This window comes from Meleagris gallopavo, chromosome 22 (assembly GCF_000146605.3).
Source record: "Meleagris gallopavo isolate NT-WF06-2002-E0010 breed Aviagen turkey brand Nicholas breeding stock chromosome 22, Turkey_5.1, whole genome shotgun sequence".
In the NCBI taxonomy this organism is placed as follows: domain Eukaryota; kingdom Metazoa; phylum Chordata; class Aves; order Galliformes; family Phasianidae; genus Meleagris; species Meleagris gallopavo.
In genome coordinates this window covers 12096946-12117673 of record NC_015032.2, presented here as the reverse complement: position 1 = coordinate 12117673, position 20728 = coordinate 12096946, and the positions used below count along the sequence as shown (strand labels likewise).

At 39.7% G+C, this 20728-nt stretch overlaps 1 protein-coding gene across 1 annotated transcript; it reads right to left on the bottom strand.

The window, feature by feature from the left end:
- Window positions 1-411: 411 nt before the first annotated feature.
- On the bottom strand, window positions 412-19129 carry CTCFL (CCCTC-binding factor like). Its single transcript, XM_019622304.2, is given in 12 exon segments — window positions 412-1263; window positions 1266-1416; window positions 2899-3059; window positions 4302-4451; window positions 5533-5653; window positions 6412-6545; window positions 7005-7175; window positions 8618-8810; window positions 9776-10249; window positions 10471-11941; window positions 12944-13096; window positions 18903-19129. Coding segments are annotated over 10 exon segments (1836 nt in total). The 5' UTR covers window positions 10657-11941; window positions 12944-13096; window positions 18903-19129; the 3' UTR covers window positions 412-1168.
- Between the last annotated feature and the right edge of the window lie 1599 nt (window positions 19130-20728).

The following is a 20728-nucleotide window of genomic DNA, read 5'->3' as shown; positions in this document are numbered from 1 at the left end:
TGAATTTGTAAAAAGGAAAAGAAAAAATGCATTTGTAAGCATTGCTGAGCAGGGAGTTTAGGAAGATGTCTGCAGGAGCTGGGGAACAGCAGATCCAGAACAAGTACCTGAGCAGAACTTCTGCTCAGCAATTCAAGACTATTCTAAAGCATTCCTCCATTATTAGCACCTAAATTAGCTTCATTGTGAAACAGTAATTAAGCAGCAGGGAAGATTCACCGCCTTAGCCTTTTATTCTTGATTCTAATTTACATGATTAAATTCTAACTTATTCACTGATTACCTTCTTGCTTAGCATGCTTTAGATTCTCACTTTCCTTCCTTCTATCCTTGCTTCTTTTGCTGGATCTAGCAGTTTTGACCCTCACCAATCCAGAGTTTTCAGGATGCTTGTGCACATCACCCTGTTAGCACAATGAACCATAAATACATGAATCAAATATTAATATGTGTAAGTGCTTTAACACACACACACAAAAAATCCCCAACAAATATTGTTTTGGCAGGCAAATTTTGTGCGAAGGGCTAACTTAGTTAACAGCCTCCACAAAACTCCTGAAGATTTGTTCAGAACACATGCTAAAATTCTGTTTGAGAGGAACACTGTGCATCCGATCTTATATTCATTCTTTCTTTTTTTTTTCTGATCCGTGCATGTGCAATAATGCAAAATCTGTGGGAAAAAAAAGGTTACATTTGTTTCAGAAATTTGCACATTTAATCCAGAAATGGATATACATTCTCACAGCATACAGCGTTTGAATAAGTGAGTAATAATTTCATAGTAATTTTCTTGCTGAACTGATCCTAGCACTCTTTCCCTTCACTTATCTTCTTGAGTTCCTCAATCTGTCTTAAAATTCATACCTCTGTTCTTAGTTTGAAAAGGCTACTATACTCCAAATGAATAACTTCCATACCAGGCTATACAAGCCAGTACCAACTCTGAATGTACGATGTGGCAGCCATTCTCTGCCAAAAGGGGAATACTAGAATTATTACTAATTATAACTAATTATTAATTAATTATTATTAATTATTAAGTATCAATTATTAATGGATCAGTGTAATGTTTGGAAAAAAAAAGACATCAAAAATCTGCTCTGCTGGTTAAGCACTAAGGAGTTAACATTCCACCCAGTAAACTGCTTCCTATTCTCTGTTCTTCCTAACAGTAAAATACCAAATACTTAAAGATAACTCCACAGAGATTCCTTAAAACAAAGTATCTTCCCCAGAGTGAGGAGCCCTTGCCACATTTAGGCATTCATAAGCTGTAGATTTCACACTGGAATCACAATGCTTCTTAGAGTGAACTGTGAAAAGCTGTTTCTGTTGAAAGGTTTTGCTGCAGCATGAGCAAGTGAAAGACTTCTCACCACTATGAGTTCGTTTATGTACAATTAAATGACATTCCTGAAACAAAGAAAACATTTGCAACATAACTATCCGGCTCTGTACCACATTCAACAAATCCACACAGGCACACAGAAAAGGACAGGAGGACAGGAGCATTGCAGGCTCCTTCATTACCCTCCACTGTTAGCAGCTGCTGAGGAATGCATCGAGTTACTGCCCAGTCCCTTGGAGAAGGTCTCCTCCAGAGCTTCTCCTCCTGAGGTCATTAATGTTTGCAAGGCCATGACCAAGTGAGGCAGTGGAACACATTCCCAGGGAAGTTGCAGATGCCCCATTCCCAGCTGTGTTCAGGGCACGCTGGATGGAGCTTAGAGCACCTTGATGTGCTGGAAGGTCTGCATTCCCAACGATCTTAAGGTTCCCTTCCAACCCAAACCATTATGTAAGAGCTTTTTTTTATCATATGTCATATGATAAATTATTTTTATCATATCATATGTCAATGTAGTGGTACTCAATTTCACCGTGCAAATCCAGGACAAAAACAACGACAAAAACAAAAAATGTTCACAATACAGGCCTTGTGAATGAGCAAAAAGACAGATTTTTCAGATGGCTGAGAAAGGAAGCAATGGGAAAGCTTTGGAATGAGGGCAGAATGAAGATATTTTTACGTGACAGTTTGCTCTATCAAATAGTGCTATTATGTTTTTTTTTTGTTTTTTTTAGTTTTTTTTTTTTTTATAAATCTCTTGTAGTTTCCATGGAAATAAGTAGGAGACATTATTTTGGATCAAACCTTCATATTTCTCCATACTATCAGTTCAGCAGAAGATATATGCAGTGTAATCGATGCTTTCATTCTGGATTTTACAGATGTATAAAAAAATACTTGTCAGAGATACATACAGATCAGAACACCCGTGGACCCTTCATTTTAGCACACACACTAGCTGGACTAGAGATCTCCCCTCCCCCTTTTTTTCTCCCTGTAAGTTAGAGAAAAGTATTTTTAAGTTTCTAAAGTATTGACTGTGCTGCAAGATAAAGAAATACCACGCACGCCCATGGTATTTGTGTGCTGTACACTAGGATGACAGCAAAGGTAAGCAATACAGCAACTAATTAAAAGTGGAATACACTGTCAAAGTCCAATCTTCACTTAAGGCTGGAAAGCAATGTGATCCTGAGTGTGTTTGTGCAGTCTGTTTACGTGTTCAGACTGATCTTATCCAGCGACACCGCTGAAAAATCACACAGAGCACCAACATTTGATTTTGTTCTCATGTCACTGAGGAGGACCATTCTTTCTTTATACTTGTGAACAGTTCACGTCCAAAAGATGTAGGAAGACAGCCTCACTTTTCTGCATTCCTGTTTTATTTTTCATTTATGAACCATTTTTCTTGCAAATAAAACATAACTACTCTATATTAGTTAGAATGTAGTAACAAATCTTTATCTTATTTCAGTAAGCATACCCAAAGTGAATTAAGTCATCCACTTAATATGCAATAATTTGTCAGTGAGTTTAAATACCTGCTTGCATGCAGAGCTGCACTGATCACATTCGAAACTTCTTCCATCCCTGTGAATCTTCTTGTGCTGAGTAAGAGCGTAATGGTTGTGAAAAGCAGCTTCACAGTGACTGCACTGACCTGCCACTGCCATGTGTGAGTGCACATTTTGCAAGTGGACACCTGAACAGTTAAAATAATTATTTTAATGGTCAATTTTGGATCTCCACAAGTTTGAACAAGAGTTAGATTGTGCATAGCCCTGATAACACACTGGTTATAGAAGAAAATGGAAGGAAAAAAAGGACCTTCTGTACTCTCAGCAACAATTCCAGAGTAATTAAGCACTTATAAGCTGAAATATCACTGATTTTAATGAAAACTGCTTAATAAATCAAATCCCTTTGAAAATTCCAGTAACTGCTTTCACCTACACAAGATTAATTTCAAAATGCTACCCAAAGTAATCTGTATATACAAAGGAGTTGTGACATGATAGATAATAATTCCATTTCGACCTTGAAATAATTACATCTGTTAAGAGGCACCTTTCTGAAAACACAGATAGATACAAAAGGCAACTTTGTCTGCCTAAATATTTTTAATATAGCCATTTCATAACTTCAAAAAATCTAATACTGTATCTAGCTCTTCTTGGTATTGGCCAACTGAATCACCTAAAATAAGTAAATATGCTCTATTTCTTAATACTGGTTTCTTAATAAAACTCTTACCTGTACAAGAGTATTTTCTTCCTAGAAGAGAATTGAATTTACACATGAAATAAAGCCACAGTGACTTTACAGGGATTTGAATCAAGCAGTCTTCCAAACAAGAGCTTTTTAAAAATGTAGTACATGAAATCACCAGAGAATCCCAAGGGCTTGCATCTCCAGAACTGTGTATGATAATTTTAACTTTTATTTTCAGTATCACTCTGTATACCAACATTGTTTGATATGGATGACAATGGGGAAAAAAATAAATTAATTTTCTGCGTATAGAATAAAAACGAACTTATGCAGTGCTCTATTTTTTACATTCTGGGAGAAGACCCCAACCAGAGAAGAGGTATTTCAGTTTATTGTATCACTTTCAATGTTTCATGATTGTTACACAGCCTGAAAATAATATTAGATATTGATGTAAGCAAATTCAGAATCCTACAGGTATACTGGAGGGGAAAAAGACCAAAATACTTGATGCTTTGTATTTTAAACAACTTAAAGCATCAACCACAAGATGTCACCCCATCTCCTTGCAGGAACTTCCCTGTAAATCAGCAGTGACCACATTTTCCATAGAATATTCTGTAATGATGTAAAGTCACAGAATGCATTTGGTATCACTGTAAGCAGTAACAATTAGAAACATTTCAGCCCTAATTATCTCCACATTCGCTTTTCCCCCCTGCTTTAAACTCACCCAAATCTCTTTTCTGTGCAATATAGGTACTGCAGTGTGGACACTGGTATTTTGGCACATTTTCTCCATGCTTCCTTAGCATATGTGCTTTCATGTTACCACTCTGAGCAAATTTGGTGTGGCAAATGTAACATTCATGTGGTTTTTCACCTATTAAAATGTGAATATATGCTTAGGAATTCTGTATTCGATACAAACACTAAATTCACACAGATCTGAACATCTACTTTTCAACAGCAACAGCCAGACCAACCAAAATGTAACGTTACCTTGTTATGCACGAAAGGCCAACAAGTTTACATAGCCCATTCCTATGCAAACTCTTGGTTTCCTGAATCTGCAAGTCAAACTGATGAAGCATAAACCCATTAATTCTAAATTATTAATCAGGAATTATCTTCATTATCTTTTATTCCATCTTGTAGATGGATATTCCATTTCATGTACAAAAATGCAGTATTACGATTGAGTGCACAAGGAGAGGAAGTGAATGGCTGTGACATCATGATAAAATTGATTCAACCCCAGCTATCAGTACTGGGGAAATATTTTTTTTTCCTTGACTTTCTTTCCCAGAAATCCACATCAGCTCTGAATATCATCAAAAATGACATCAGCGCTGGCGATAAGCACAGACTAAGAGCACAGAGAAACATCCAGTGTTGAGGTTTTGAGCCAACTCCAGTCTGGCCCTAAGGGCTGAGCTCCCACCATGACTGGATAACACTAGGCCCACTTTTAGACATTTCTGGTCAATTCCTTAAAACAGAAGTTAGTCTGTTTGCACCAGACTACTCTGAAATGTAAACCAAAGCATAAGTGGGCATATTTAGGAGATGTGAAACACACTGCCATTCGTACTAAAATGTTAATGAGGCACACATTACATTGTGACTGAACTGAGTTGAAACCTGAATTACGAGGTAGATACTAATTACATTCTCAGACAGTATGCACATTACAGAGTCATGATCTGTGCGCATCGTGTTAAAACAGTTTGATTATTTACTGGTCAATTTACTGGTCAAATTTGGGCATGATCAATCTGAGGTCACAACAATGTGGAATAAGCAAAATGCACAAAGAATGTGCTTTGCAGGTATGGTTTTACTCAAAATCACAAATGAGAAACGTTGTGATTTACAGTTTGAAATTAGGTCACAAGGAAACCCAGGGATTTTGAAGGCCTATAGGAGACATAGGCATAAATCATTACACTGGGGAATCCTACCTGAATGAGTTGCCATGTGTCTTTTCAGTTTATATGCATCTTTGCCAGCATAAGTGCAAAGGTAACATGCATAAGGACGCTCTCCTGTGTGTGAGCGAACGTGTCGCTTCAGTTTACTTGCCTGGCATAAAAATAAGACAATTTCTGCAGTAACATTTACATTTATAGAAGTATAAACAATTAAAATACAAGCACATTCACAAAATACATCTACTGCAATTTTAAATATTGCATCAGTTACAGACTTAGTGCTGCCTGTACTGGTTTTAGCTGATATTCTGTATTCTTCCCCCAGATGATCTTACTTCCATCTTTAGCACCAACATAAATAAAAGGAGAACCCTTAACACGAGAATAGAAAAAGTCACATTTTAAAATTGGCTGAAAAGAACACCAATTACCTTCATGCTACTCAGTACACCAAATTTAAAATGCCCAAACTCATTAGCCAAAGCCTTTATTCATCTTCAAGTTCATATAAAGAACATTCATTGCAGAAGTCCAATTCATTCTATTTTTTAATACTGTTTTTATGTAGGTTCTGTCCTATATAAATAACAAGTATACAAGTTAAAATTAGGAGTTACCTTCTGTATAATTCCTCCATACTTAATGAGCTCACTTCTAGAACCACTTAAATCTACAATACTACTGACTTAAATAGAATTAAGCATGATTGTTCCCCCACTTTTGTAGCCCCTGTGGTCCTTTCACAAGTCAAAGTATTACACAACGTCAACTCTGGCCATTTGGCCAGTGCAGTGAACAGATGTGCATTTGCGCTGCAAGCCAAGCATTAATACTGTAGCTTGACATACACAACTTAGTATCTGAAAGCCTACCAACTTTCCCCAAAGGATTCAGAAATGCTGTGCTTACTTCTACACTTGAATATTTACACACTGAACACTTGAAAGGTTTTTCAAAGGTATGCTTGTAACGCCTGTGCCGTGCAAGCTCACCACTGGTCACGAATGCCATATCACAGTCACTGCATTTATAGGGCCTGGTGCCTGTAAGAACATACCGTTTCTTAAAACCTTATTTAACAGCTGCATGATTTGTCTGCATTAAATCAACATGCACAGTTTTTATCAGAACCTTTTTGTGACACTGTTTTTTTTTCAAATAGGCAATAAACATCCTCCATATACTGATTATAAACACCTGCTTTGTCAATTTGCTTCCCACTGTTAAACAGTCACAAAGAAAACATTAGAGAAGTTTCTATCATGCATACAAAAATCTGACAAAACCGAAGCAAATTTTCAGTTGATAAAAATTCTTAGAATGGTGAAAGGTAACACAGAATTGCAAACAGACCACATCCTTTCAGTGTAGAACTCAAAACAAAACTGGTGAAACTTCTCAGGACGGAATGATCACAGAATACACCTCTAGGTCTGTCGCTTGCCCGTTGATTAAATACTGCAGACAATATGTAAGGTGGAATAACTACACCCATTAGATACCTGTATGCACATTCAGGTGGTTCTGCAGGAGAGCAGCTGTTCGAAAAGCCTTGAGGCAGATGTGACACACGTGACATTTTTCTTTAGAATGGATTTTCCTGTGACGGTTCAGACTTGATATCTTGAGCGAGGTGTATGTACACAACTCACAGCTGAAGACTGCTTTTTCTTCTGTGAGAACAAAGACCCATTTAGATCATGAGATACAAAAGAATGATTTCACTCTTCAAAAATAGTACTGAATTCAATATAGTGCCTCTAGTTTAGGGAAAAGTACCACACATTTATTATAAAAGTGCTTCAAAATGCAATAATTTCTGCCTGACAGCTTGCCTTTTTGTAGCGTAGCTATTTAAGACTTAAGCAATTCACCCCAAAATAGTGCCATGCATTAGTGATGTAGTTCAGAACCTAATTCTGCAAATCCTACCTCTAGTCTAACTCCCACCTCCAAGAGAGGATGAAAGTGGCTAAGATGTGGTTCATCAAGGCACTTCTAAACAATGGAACACACTTCTTGTTGTCAACTGTATGATTAGTACTAACAAATTTAAAGATTTGGATACGGCAGGCTAAGCTATCCTCAGCTTTCAGTAAAGTAAAATCTGTTATGATGTAAAAGCTTCTACAAAATTATTAGTTGACTTCAAGAAAAGATCAACTCCTTGAAGAAGACAGAATAAAGTTACAGGATTATATAACATTTCCAAGTTCTTATCACAGCGGTAACAAATTTCTTTGAGAGTAACAAGTAACAAAGAGGAAGCATACTGCACTTCCAGTTTTGAAAAGGATTCAAAACTGCAAAATGGCAAATAGATCATATGAGAAGAGCCTTTCCAGAACAGTTGCCTCAGCTCCCAAGTGTACATTGTAATGTTTTTCATGCTGAGACCAGAATACATTTTATACAGCTAACATGCAGCTAACACTTCAGTAACAGACAACAAGACTGTTTTATTGTTGTTTAGTTGTTTATTCATTATGGATTCATCCCACAGAACAGAACTTCCTTAAACAGAACATTGTTAAACCTGCTCAAGTGTGCTTCCTTTAAACACAATATCTAAACCAAGGGACATTACTGATTGATATAACATCCACACTTCAAACTTCCTCCACCAGTATGTCTTCATATCCAGATATTATGAGGGACACATTCACAGATTCCTCAACTCCACTGATGTCATCCAACTTTCAGAGTACAGACATACAGATTCTAGGGAAAGTCACTTTACATGACCTTTAAGCCAGTCCTTAATCTCTGCAACACACTTTTAACATTCCTGAAATATTAAGACAGCTACGTTCCATTACTCTTATTTAGGTTCGGGGAGATAACCTTGATGATAGGCACTGGTATTTATCTACCACTCTCAACCAACAAGTTGCAACCATTCCAAGCTCATCCATAAACTCCTGAATCTTGAAGCTGAATGGACCAAGGAAGATTAAATAAATTATTAGGCTTATTCAAAGGCATTTATACCCAATCTTAACTTTGACAGCTCCCTAGAGGTTTTAAAAACCACATCATGTTCATCTTGCTTCAAAGTCTAACTTAAAATATGTTCTCAAATAATTAACTACAAATATTATGGTCAACTATTTACCTTTCTTCTGAGGTGAAGCACTCATTTGAGATTTTAGATACTTGGGATTTCTTATAACTGCTTGTACTGATGGAGATGCATATTTGTGGTTTTTATCTTCATCATGCGAGTCTGACAAATCATCACTAGCTTTACAGCTCAGACCTTCTGCTTCCTTTCCTCCATCCTCTTCAGATTGGGCCAGTTGTTGGACCTTATTTTCAAATTCAGTGACATCATTATCTCTGTTAACCTACTTAAATAAGAAGTTTTAAAGCTGCCTTAATCAAAAGTAGTTGCTAATGGCAAAACAACTGAACTTTCATCAAGAATCAATCCTCTAATGCACCGTCATCCTAACTACTATTAGGGAAAGCTGCAATAAAATGGACTCCTTGCTCTTGAGAATTTTACATCAAGTTTCAGAGCATCTTTTTGAGACTGTAGCAAGGAGAACATAAAAACTTATATCCTCAACATTTAAAGGAAAGGTATTTTAAACTTAATTTCAGTACTTTTGCCTTCTAAAAAAGGACAAGATATGTTCTCAATTTTTTTTTCTTTTTTTAAATGAAACTAATATAGGACTTGTGATGTTTACGTATTATCCTTTGTCATGTGGCATGATGTGTCATAAGGTCATGACAGTTTTTATTTTTTTTAATCAGTAATCTTAAATATGATCACATCTCAGAGATTATCTAGGATGGCAAGGGATCTTTGAAAGCAAATATATACATATAGTATTATAAATCAGTAGTAGCATAGATTTAATACCAATGTTTCATGTCTTTTCAATACAGCACGTTTCATATGAAATCATATCACACACCCAACAACCACTGTTGTATTGTACTCGTATAAAAGAAAGAAAATTATCTAACACTATTTAACAGACCTAGGCTATGAAAAACAGAAGCACCACAGTGCTTCTGATGAATTGATTTAAAAGTTTGTCTGAGCTGTAGCAGCTTAGAGCTAGTAATCTAGAAAGGCTACATTTTTTTTTGTTTGCTTTTTTCAGTATAGCATAAAAACAGAGAGCTGTACAAAGGATTAGCTATTTCAGTCCAACAAATCTCATCGCTTAGGAAAAATGATACTAAAGTCAGAACAGTGTGTGATAGCACAGGCTAACAACTATCATATTGCCACCTTCACCACATCCAGAATTTGTACCTCAATCAGCAGCATGTCATGTGCTCCCTCCACTGACTTGTTCTCTGAACTCTCTGCCTTCCCTTCTTGCAGAATGTTAATTTGCACCAAGCCCAAGTCACACAGATCACAGACGGCCTCGTGCCCGCTCACTGGCACGCCCTGCCCATGCTGCACCACCACGGCCACTGTGGCTGGCACCGCCAGCATCACCTCCTCCTGAGAGTGGGCAGTTATGTGACAGAAGCCCTCAACGTCATCTTCCTCAGCCCTTAAACACACCGTCTGTAGCGTCAGCAAATGTTTTTCACTGTCTTCAGGAGACAGGGACCACTCTGTGGGGTCACTTGTCCCCATCATCGCATCACTGACACCACTCCTCTCCTTCTCTGGGATTATCCTGCCCTCTTCTGTTCCATCCCAGTTTCTTACAGCACCCTTGATTTCGGTGAAAGGCTCCAGCAGACCAAAGACCTTATTCGCCAGTGAAGAAGCCTGTTTAGAAAGCACAGTTAAAATAAGGGCAAACGAACCATGGTCTTTCCGGCCAAGCTCCCCAGACTTGCCTTGCTCCTCAGCCCTGAGCCCTCCACGAGCACAGCCGCACCTCTGTGTCCACTCGCACCGTCCCCTCATGACCCCGTCTCCCCACACCTCCCTGACCACCATCTTCCACGTGCCCTCTCCTTCCCCTCGCACTCAGCCATGTCCCCCACCCGAGCTGTCTCACTGCACGAAGTGCTCCCCAGCCACACGCATCCCTTGGGGCAGGCACAGCCCAGGGCTGTGGGACTGGGCCAGGCTGGGCGGCCCTCAGGCACACACTGCCAGCAGAGCCGGCCTGTCCCCGAGGGAAGGGCATACCCAGGCTGCACCAACGGCCCATGGCAGCACCTCAGCATGGCAAATCTGCCTTTCAATGAGGGAGAGGCCTACCCGCTAGCTGGTTTTTCACTGTGTGTTCTCCAGAAAGAGGCACAGGGCTGTGGCGGCGGAGCACAAGCTAGCTCGGCAGACCTCCTCCTGTGGTGGGCTCCCTACACAGGACCCTGTGCCAGGGTCGGCAGAAAGTGCATAGCTCAGTCTTAATTATAGGCCCTTAACCTTCTATCCCTGCTCAGCTGGAGACCACACGGTGTAGCTCAGTTGGTTTTCCCACTTTTCAAAGTATTTGAAGTGATTCCCATGTTTCCCATCCGGAAGCACTCAGCCTGGTGCCACCTCTCCGAGTGCTGCTGAAGAGCTGGCTGACGGCAGCACTGCAGCATCTCTTACCTTCACAGCTTAAGTATTATGCAAAACTGACTGAAGTACATTCATAGAGGCAGTGGAGTGGTATATAAACATCATTATATTATACTTTAGGCCACTGCTGGTTATTCAAGGAGAATAAGTGTTCTCCAAAGGTATTGTAAAAATGTTTCTGAGGTAAACTTGTGAGATTTGAGAGACTAACATTTAATCTTGTGTACCTTTCCAGACTAGCAATTTCCAACACTCAAACATCTCACAAGGCCCACTTATCATTCATACTCTATTGGAAACCAGTGCAGAGGAAGGATGTGGAACCTTCCCTCTAAATGTTAGGTACGATGCAGCACAGTGCATTGCAGAGCTGCTATATTCAGGTATGAGCCAGATCCCACTCAACACGTTACTGACCTTAAAAAATATCCCTCGCCAATTTATGGTTTTCCTCACCTGTGTAAGGGACTCCTTGAAAGTGGCATTTGTGAAATATCTTCAATTCAAGTTAGCAGCAATGCTGGTGGTTTGTTTGGCTTTATAGTTCCATTAGACAAGGTGGTATTTTGCCCAACACCAATATTATACTGTGTTCTTCTGAATACAGTAAGCACTACTGGGTATCCAGGAGCCACATGAGCCCTCTTCCAAAGAATTTGGCAGGGACTTTTTTATTTTTGTGTTCTGAGTACATAAGATAGCACATGTTATGCAGCTCTGGATTTCTACAAAAGGTGCAGCCATGAAAAGTACCTCAGTGGTAAGGCTGTAACAGCGGTAACAGGCTGTAAGGATGGCAAATTAAAACCTTCCTGAAAAATGAATATAATGATGAGCCTGATATTAATTAGGTCATTGACCTTATTGGACCTTATCCTCAGAGGCAGCAGATTCCTGTAATTCCCACAGATGTCCTTGACTCAGCTACTCTTATCCACAAATCTGTAGAGTTGTAAATGCAAGAACAATATAAAATTTTTACCCTTAGTGACTGCAAATTAGTCATACCTATTATGTTACAATGATTCAACACAAATCCAAAGCAATTATTTAAGGAAGAGTACGTATTCCATCAATTTAGGGCTAATATTTCAGTGCTGATACCACATTATTCATAATCTTCTGAATCTGTACATATGCAGCTGACTTTATAAAAGCTTCATTATGATGCAACATAAAACATACATACTTCAAAGTCTTCAGCTTCATTCTCTCCCCATGTTTTAGAAAATCATTTCAGATAGATTTAGAGGCTGTGTAACCAGCCTTTCTTGTGTATATTTTACACCTCCATATTCCCATCATAGGTCCTAAACTATAACCCTCTGATACCAACAGGATTGCCATTAATTTAAATGCGTTTGGAAGTAGGCCCAGAATAGATAACTACTCAAGCAGTAATGGTATTTACACATTTACGACCTGTCCACAAAACTCGGGGCTGTTAGGTACACTGGAAAGAAAAAAACAAAAAACAGACCAAAGCAGAAAGCCTAACAGATAAGCCCCAGTTTAACCTTACATGTTCATAATCGTTCACTTTTATGATATTTCTTCTTGTAGTTCAAAACTCCATTCTCCTCTGGAACATGACTCCTGTTACCCTACTAGGAAACTCAGTCTTTGTTGTGACTTATTTTGACAGTTTTAATATCATTTTCCACCTGGCATCTGAAGTTTTCCATTTTCACTTTCCTCCGATGTCTCACTTTTGTTTCCAAGTGTATGTTGTATTCACACTGCACCTGTCATAGTGGAATCTATGTCCCCTAACATTGGTCTACAAACACATACGCCTTTACTTTTGCTCTTACACCAGGACAACTGCTACCTTCATCACCTGTTTTGCAGTGTGATCTGCTCCCCCAAATGATGATAGCAGGAAATAACTCTCACACCATCACCTGTTTCAGAGAAAGCCATTACAATTTTAAGTTCTCCTACCTCACGTGACTCTTTATATGTTGGTCTGTTATCAGGTTGTACTCACTAAATGGTGACATATTTTCACTTTATTTTCTGGTGCTGTCGTCAACTTGTTCTTTTAGTGTTCCATTTTCACACTGAAGAAGGATTACTTCAGGGACTAACAAAAACCTGAATTAAAAAAAGAGAAAGTCATGTCAACTAAAGATAAAAAAACACATATATACATTATATATATATACAAATACATTATATTCAGTGCTGTTCCAAGCACTGAAATTAGCAGATTCAGAATAAACTTAGTGCTTCAGCACTGGCCTAGAAGATTCTCAGGAGAAATTACACATTCTGAATTTCAGAAAAGACACTGATCACTTGGAAAGAAGATGATTATTAAAACATTTTAGCTTTTTCTTTTTTTTTTCAGACATCTGGCTCTGAGACAGGAGTTGCAGTTGTTTCCAGCAGGCATTTTTTAGCATTCAGATCTGACTTGGATTTCTTGTCAAACAGCACAGGACTACTGTCCTCATCTCTATGGCCATTTAAAAGCTGGCCAGACCTCTAGCCCAGCGGCTTAGCTGCAGCCCTACTTGTATATACAGTCCTACTGTTACTATACTTTTTCACCAAAGCAAAAGAAAGATGGGAACACAGCAAAGCAAAGTCAAAGAGAAGTCATTCTGGGGTGCATTGATTGACTAGTGTCTGGCTAGGTATAAATTACCACTTCTCTTTCTCAGTGCAAAGAGGAGGGTGAGCAGAGATACAGCACTCTCTTAGAGGCACAGAGATGCTTGGACTGTGCCATTCATGCACAAGCCACTTGATATGCACCGTACTGAAGGCACAGTAAAAGTCTTGTGCTGCTCTCTCTCCAGGGCTCCTCTTGGCTTTGAGAAGACAAATACCCTCTTTAAATATGAGTGGTTCTAATAGAAGAGCCAAAACAACTTCTATTGAGTTAAAGACCTTAATACTTTCACATCTTGCCTCTGCTTTTCAAATCCTGCTCCATACAGTTAACAATTATAATTATATAGCATGAAAAAAAACAGGGCATAATAGCATACAGATGTGGGATACATAAAAGGGAAAGCATTTAGCATAAGCTTGTTGGAGCTGAAAGTACCAGGGGTGATTGCTCAGGCACAAGTCACAGGAGTGGTCTAAAAATATTAACCGTAATTGCAATTTATGTATGAACTGTTTCATCTAACACTGTTATATATTTAGAAACAATTTTACTATCCAGTAATGCGTGGCTTGCAGCAGATCTACGTGCCTGGGTCTGTTTGGAAGAAGTGTGTTTACTTCAGGATCTTTTTCTTCCATTTCAAAAGACATGAACGTAGTTACAGTTAACTACACCTCAGTGACTCCCAGTGTTTTTACAGAATACTCTTTAATCAAAGAGTTAGCAAAGAAAGTTCTAAAGACAACTCCCCTTAGTTAGTTAGTAAAGCCTTTTGCTGCTGTTTGTGCAAAGGTCAAAGAAGTTAAGTTTAAAAGGCAGAAAGTTTTCCTCTTGTTTTGACTAAACTGGAGGAAACGTGCTAGAGCTGTGCAGAATTTGATTGCCAAACATCAAGTGAAGACACACAGTGAGAAAAGGTAGTAAAGGTTTAACCCAACTGATGTAAGAAACAAAATTCAAGGATGCCCATGTTTCCTTGCCTTTATCACACTGTTAATCTTTAATCAAGAAAACAGTTCTGAGAACAGCACTTTGTGGACAAATAAACAGGCATAAATGTCTGGAAGTTAACAGGATCACCAGAGAACAAGACTATTAAATCATTGTCCTAATAAATCAATAAATGAGATGTACAACCCAAAGGAGTTCAAATTCTGCTTCCACGTGGATATGCAGCAAGTGCACGTTAAACCTTGCAAAGTCAGCAGAAAAGAGCTTGTCTGTGGGTTCAGAAGAGCAGTGGCTTCCTGTGCAAGTTTTTTCCAGCTCAGATCACAAATCTGCACAGGTACATAAATTTCTGAGGATCCTGAATTGAACTCCTCAGTGTAAGAATCCAAAGGAATTTAGGATGATCTGCAGAGTTCAAGGACAAAATAAGGAATTACTGCCTTAGTGCTACTGCAATGCAAATTCCTGAACTATACAAGATTAACCTGTGGATTGCTTATTTTTACTTCCAGAATGCACATTGGCTGCTGGTCAATTGAACATATTAAAGCTCACAAATAAGACCTTCTTCCTTAAGTAAAGAGTATTCATATGCTAATGAACCACCCCAAATCAGTAACCTTGGAGACAGGTATAGATGGTCAATAAACAGAATTACTTACAGCAGTCAGAATTCTGTCTTCCCAGAAGGACGAGAAAAAAAGTGTGATCTCCAGTGCTCTGTTGCATCCTTGACCACTTTACTGAGTGTTGTTTATAGCAATAGTCCTGCCTGTGGCTCATGTCTGGTGGGAACCATTTATGCTGCCAACTAGAATGCTTTTGCATCAAAAAATCCTGTTGTGGTCTACTCAAGTTGCCCTCCTCCTGTTAGAAATGAGCTAGCTGTAGGTGTACAGTATGTAGGGTTTCACCTGACCTGTTAACACTTACATCAGGGTTTACCAGTCACAGGATCTATTACACAGGTAACTGTTTTTTGTAATGCTGATTTTCCTGCAGCAGTCAGGTTCAAGAACCTAAAGGTACATAGTGCTTGACCTAGGCACATTTGCCTTCTGACCTTTAGTTGTAGCCTGGCTTTTATTTCTGCACAATCAGCTTCTCTCTCTTCGTGTTGTCACTTCCAGTGTTACAAAGTGCTTGAAATATTCATTAAAGCCATTTTCCTGAGAAAAATATAGAACAAATCTTACTTGGATCAGAAGTTTAGCACAAGTTAGTGCTTTTGTGCCATCAAAGCAGAAAACTGATCATAGTAATGTTTTTCACTTTAAATAAGGACACACTATTTGCATCACAATAATCTAAAGAGTAGCCAGCAGGGACTATCTGTGGCACAGAATATAAATATGAAAAAAGATAATGATCTTGTCTTATTTATGTTTTAAACTCCTCAGACTAGAAACTATCAACCAAACTAGAAAGAACACACAAGAAGTGAGAAGCTGGCATTACCAACTCCCAGCCCCTTCCCATGGAGAAGATAAAGGCTTGGAGACGTAAAGTTAAACATCCAAAGTCAAACAGGAAATCCATAGCAAATCCATAGGAAGAAACAGAACCTAAACTTGTGAATCTGCACCCACAATCACTGTAGGGAACCATTCTTCTTGAAGGAAACTGGCTTATGAATGACATAGATCTGTGCCCCATTGGTCAGATTTCATGTAATGAGGAATAAAAATGACAAGTGAGACAAAAGGTAAATGAGAATCTTTCAGTAAGTGAGAAGAAGCTTGCTGCCAGTTGGATAAAGAGAGCAGCATAACACTGAAGCAACAACTGACAATGCAGTGCTGCTAGCAAGCAAAGGAACATGGAGAAGTACTGAGCAGCATGCAAAAGGAAGGAACCAGGATTAGCTCATCCTAGAAATAATAAACCAGCTTACATTTTTACAAGGCACTGCCATTTCATTCCATAGGTGAAGTCTCTCTTAAAGGTGCCAGTAGCACCCCAGTAATCAGCAGGAAGACAAAAACTGCTCTTGAACAAGAGATTGAAACATTGCCTGCTGCTTTGAGACTGTGGGTTTGGTACAAGGTTTGTCATTTACCCTTCCACAGGTAGGAAGCAGGGAGTCCTTGACAGCTGCAAGCACACAGCACTGTGGTAAACAGCTTTCGCTCCAGCAAGGGTTACCATTTTTATTTGCAAAGCTAAATATTGGTGCCATCTGGGCTTTGTGTGACTGAGCAGAGCAGATGCTGCATAGGTGAAGGGAAACAGAACCTTCTGCTGACTGTTTTCCACTCTGTTTAGTACAGTTTGTCCCCATCTCTCCTGGCTGTAGTCCTGCTGTGCATCCAGCCAAAAAATGCATTAACCATGCAAAAAATCAGACATGTTGTTATCAGTCTTGTGCTGGCTAAGGTAAATTCAGTCAAAGTCTTGGTGGGTCCCAACACTCCATATGCCTATTAGATCTTCTACAGAGTGCTCACTCTTGTGCCATAGCTGGCTACTGGGCACATACCAGTGGACAGTCATGCACAGTATAGTTAAAACTACATGGCTCAATGCCATCTCTAGAACTAACGGGATGGTGAGAGAGAAGGGTAAACGGTGGACAACATGCTGCTCAGAACCAGCAAGTGAGGAAACATCATTCGTCGGGAATACTTGCCTTGTTCCGCTTGTGGGGTGCTGTCTTGTGTGACACAAAGGGAATTAAAATCCTCGCAGTCATTTACAGGCAATGTGTAGCTGAGCCACAGCACCTCCACAGTCCGGACTCCAGTTTTTATTCTTTACAAGAGAAAATAGAAAAGAGAATCTCAGCACCCCCAGTGACTACAACAATATCTGAGAGCCTGTCAGAGTGAGGTTTAAAGAAAAGAAAAGGAGTAAATAGTTCCTTTGCTGAAGCAGAAGAATAACAAGCAAGAAAGCAGTCCGTCTGTAGTATAATGTTAGCCTTGAAATGTACTGTGGCACAGCACTTTCCTTAAAATATAGCTTAGGAATGAGAAGTGGAGCTGAAATTATGCATCAAATATTCATGACTTTCATCAGAAAACATAAGCATGCACTAATGCAGGTTTCCTGAGATTTACTTCCATTTGCTTTGAGAAGTTTTAGCATTCCTGTTGTCAAGATGAAAAAGCTGGACAGGCTAACGAAAGTTCACCAACCCGGGAGAAAATCTCCATATTTATCCCTCTCATTCCTCTGCCTTCAGAACAGATCACCTAACTTGGAAGACAGGTAAAAAAAGGGACACCAGCTTAGTGAGCCACGGACCTGTATCCTAAGAGGTGCATATAACACGACAGGCACCACTGAAGGTTGGAGAGGGAAATGTGGAAGGGAGGCACTTGCTCCCAGTCAGCAGAGCACATGAGGAGAGGAGCACAAAGAGCCTCCAAATCTCACGCAGCTGCGTCAGAGCTGAAAAACCGCACACAAGAAAAGCGGCTGTGAGGTGGAAATGTCACGCAGAGCTGCAGCGGGTCTGGTGTAAACACCTGGCTCTATCACAGACTCTTTTGCAACTGCATGTAATCCACACAGGTCAGGATTTGTTGTCTAAAAGTGAGCGAGTAGTCCCTGGTCTCTGCAGGCTGTGTGTGAGAGCAGCCCTTGGAGCAGGGCTTGTGCAGCTGCCGGTAAAACACCACTGCAGCACGCTCAGTGGCAACTGGGCACAGCTTTGCAGCAAAAACAACAATCAGAAGCAGAGTTCTTCAGCTAGTACAATATTAAAATAAAAGCTATCCTTCTTTAACAGAACAACAGGCAATATAAAAACTCTTCTGCGGTGACAATACGTGGGATAATTAGTATGGGAGGGGGTAGAATTTCTCAGTATTATTATATGCCATTAACTTTCAAATCTCATTGAGAGTGCTTCGTTACACCTCTGTTTGTAGCAACGAAGCCTGAAACTTTGACGCCTTCTCACAGAATCCAAGAACGTTCACATTTACTGAATTGAGTTCCAGTGAGTTGGCAGAAGTGGAAGTACTCAAAACCACTATTCTGAACAGGCTGAATGATGTCCATCAAAGCAAACATCCTGAAAACACTCCTTTTGAGGCACTTGTTGAACACGATCATCTCGAAATGTCATATTCGCCCTCATTTACATAATTTGACAGCTTCCAAGAAGACACCTTGATTAGCATCACATTCAAGTGTCAAGATGTACGGAGAAAAAGTGCCAAACAAAAGTTAAATCCAAGGAAGTTGTATCAGCTATTAGATATTATAATACAGTTACTACCAAAGAAGATTTTTCACCTAAGTGGAAAATACACTTTAAATTCAAGATTTTTTTTTTTTAATTTAAAAAGAGGCCTGCAGACCAGCTCCCATGTTTCTTACCAGTGAAATCCCCACGCTCATTGAAGCCAGAAGGCAGGCAGATGGACAGCACACAGCAACATGCGCTGGCAGTGGGTGAACACCCCAGGACCACCACAACCGAGCTCCTGGAGATACCACTTCTAATTTCTTGTGGCAGCCACTGGAAGTTACGAGTCTTCAGTATCTTCAGATTACAACTTCAGTGCCATATGTTGCGTATCTGAATCTCTAAATGAGAAGATTCTTTTAAAAAATCTTGGCCTTGATTTGCATATGCTTCAGTTATGTCATTACACCACAGTACAAAATACTATGCATGCTTTATATAGGGGCTTCAGGCTTACTGTGTGTTTGCGGCATGCTTTGAGATCCTCTGATAGGAGGTGTTACCTAAATAGAAGTAATTAGATGCTTAAGTGTCTAGAATTCCCAGTGGACATCTGCACTCGAGCCCTGCTGCCATCACAAATGAAAAACATTTGGAATCCTTAATGTGATTTTTAATGGACATATGTTCATAACACAGTGCCACCAATTTGGCATATTTAGTGTCTTCTCTAGAGAAGCCCACAGTTTGTATAGCAAGATTGTGGGAGGTTAGGATTGCAGTGTGAGAAAATTTGCACAACACCTGCCTGCCTATAATTTAATTGGCAGAATCTAATGCTGCGGGCTTGGGGATTTTTTTCTCCACTCCAAACTGAAGAGGCACGAGGACTAATCCTGCACTGCTACACTGTCAGCTTGAAGCTTTTATTCAGACTTTACCTGTGCTGCAATATGATCATTCTCTGGCCCTGTCTTTTTTTTTCCCCCTTCAATCTGAAGTATTACTCTCAGTTGATTATTTCTATGCATAATGACTTTTATGGGACCACCAGCAAAGACTGTGATTATTGCTGTACTCCTCTGGAAAGAAAAAAAGTCTTCTCAGTGTTTCAGAAGTTTTATTTTTACTGAAGTACTTAATGACATATTTTAACATGAAAACATTTGGGCAAAATATTTCTGCTCACAAACACCTCTGGCATTATCATATCGGCTCTGATTTTACCTTTGCTTACGGCAGAGCCCTTTCTGAAGCAATCTCCAGCACCTCTTATCCTAACAGATTTTTGTTTTCCTTCTCAGGAATGTTTGGCCTTGCTGTGTATCAAGGGCAGCCCCTCTTACTTCACTATTTTTTTCCCCTTTGCATTTACAACACACAATAAAAGGCTTTGCATGAGAGATAGAGGATATGGTCCCAGGGGAAGCATTCCCATGGCCACTGACCACTGTGCTCGTGAGGTTCAGCCCCGCAGTGCCTGCAGCTCAGAGAGCAGCTTGGAGCTCTTCTGCCAGACCCAGTTCTTCGGGAATTGCAGCTCTGCTGTCTGCACCAGTGAGAGCCTTGCAGGAAACGCCTCATTGACTGCGTGAGCCTGAGCAGGCGGTGGGTTAAGAATATCCTTTGCATCAATTTTGTTGCTTTAAGGAACTCCCAGAAACTTATCTTGGATTTCCAAATTCACCATTTTGTGAGCTATTATTGATAATATCTTACACGATGGTAGAACACCCGCTGATATAAAAAAATGCCAGAATTCAGCATTGCTGGGACTAAATGGAAACGGAGTGCAATGAAATGGCACAGGGGTTATTTCTACGCTGATCTTTGGCTGAAATATGTCAGTCCTCACACACTGACTATGCAGGCAAACTGACACAAAGATCAGCCTCTGTTTGCAGACATGATGGTTTAAAATAGAGTGGCAGAAGGCAAGGAGCTGGCAGACAGGCAGAGTCAGGAGCAGTCAGGGGAGACCTAATTTAAGCACAGGTTAATGTTTTATTGCCACAGG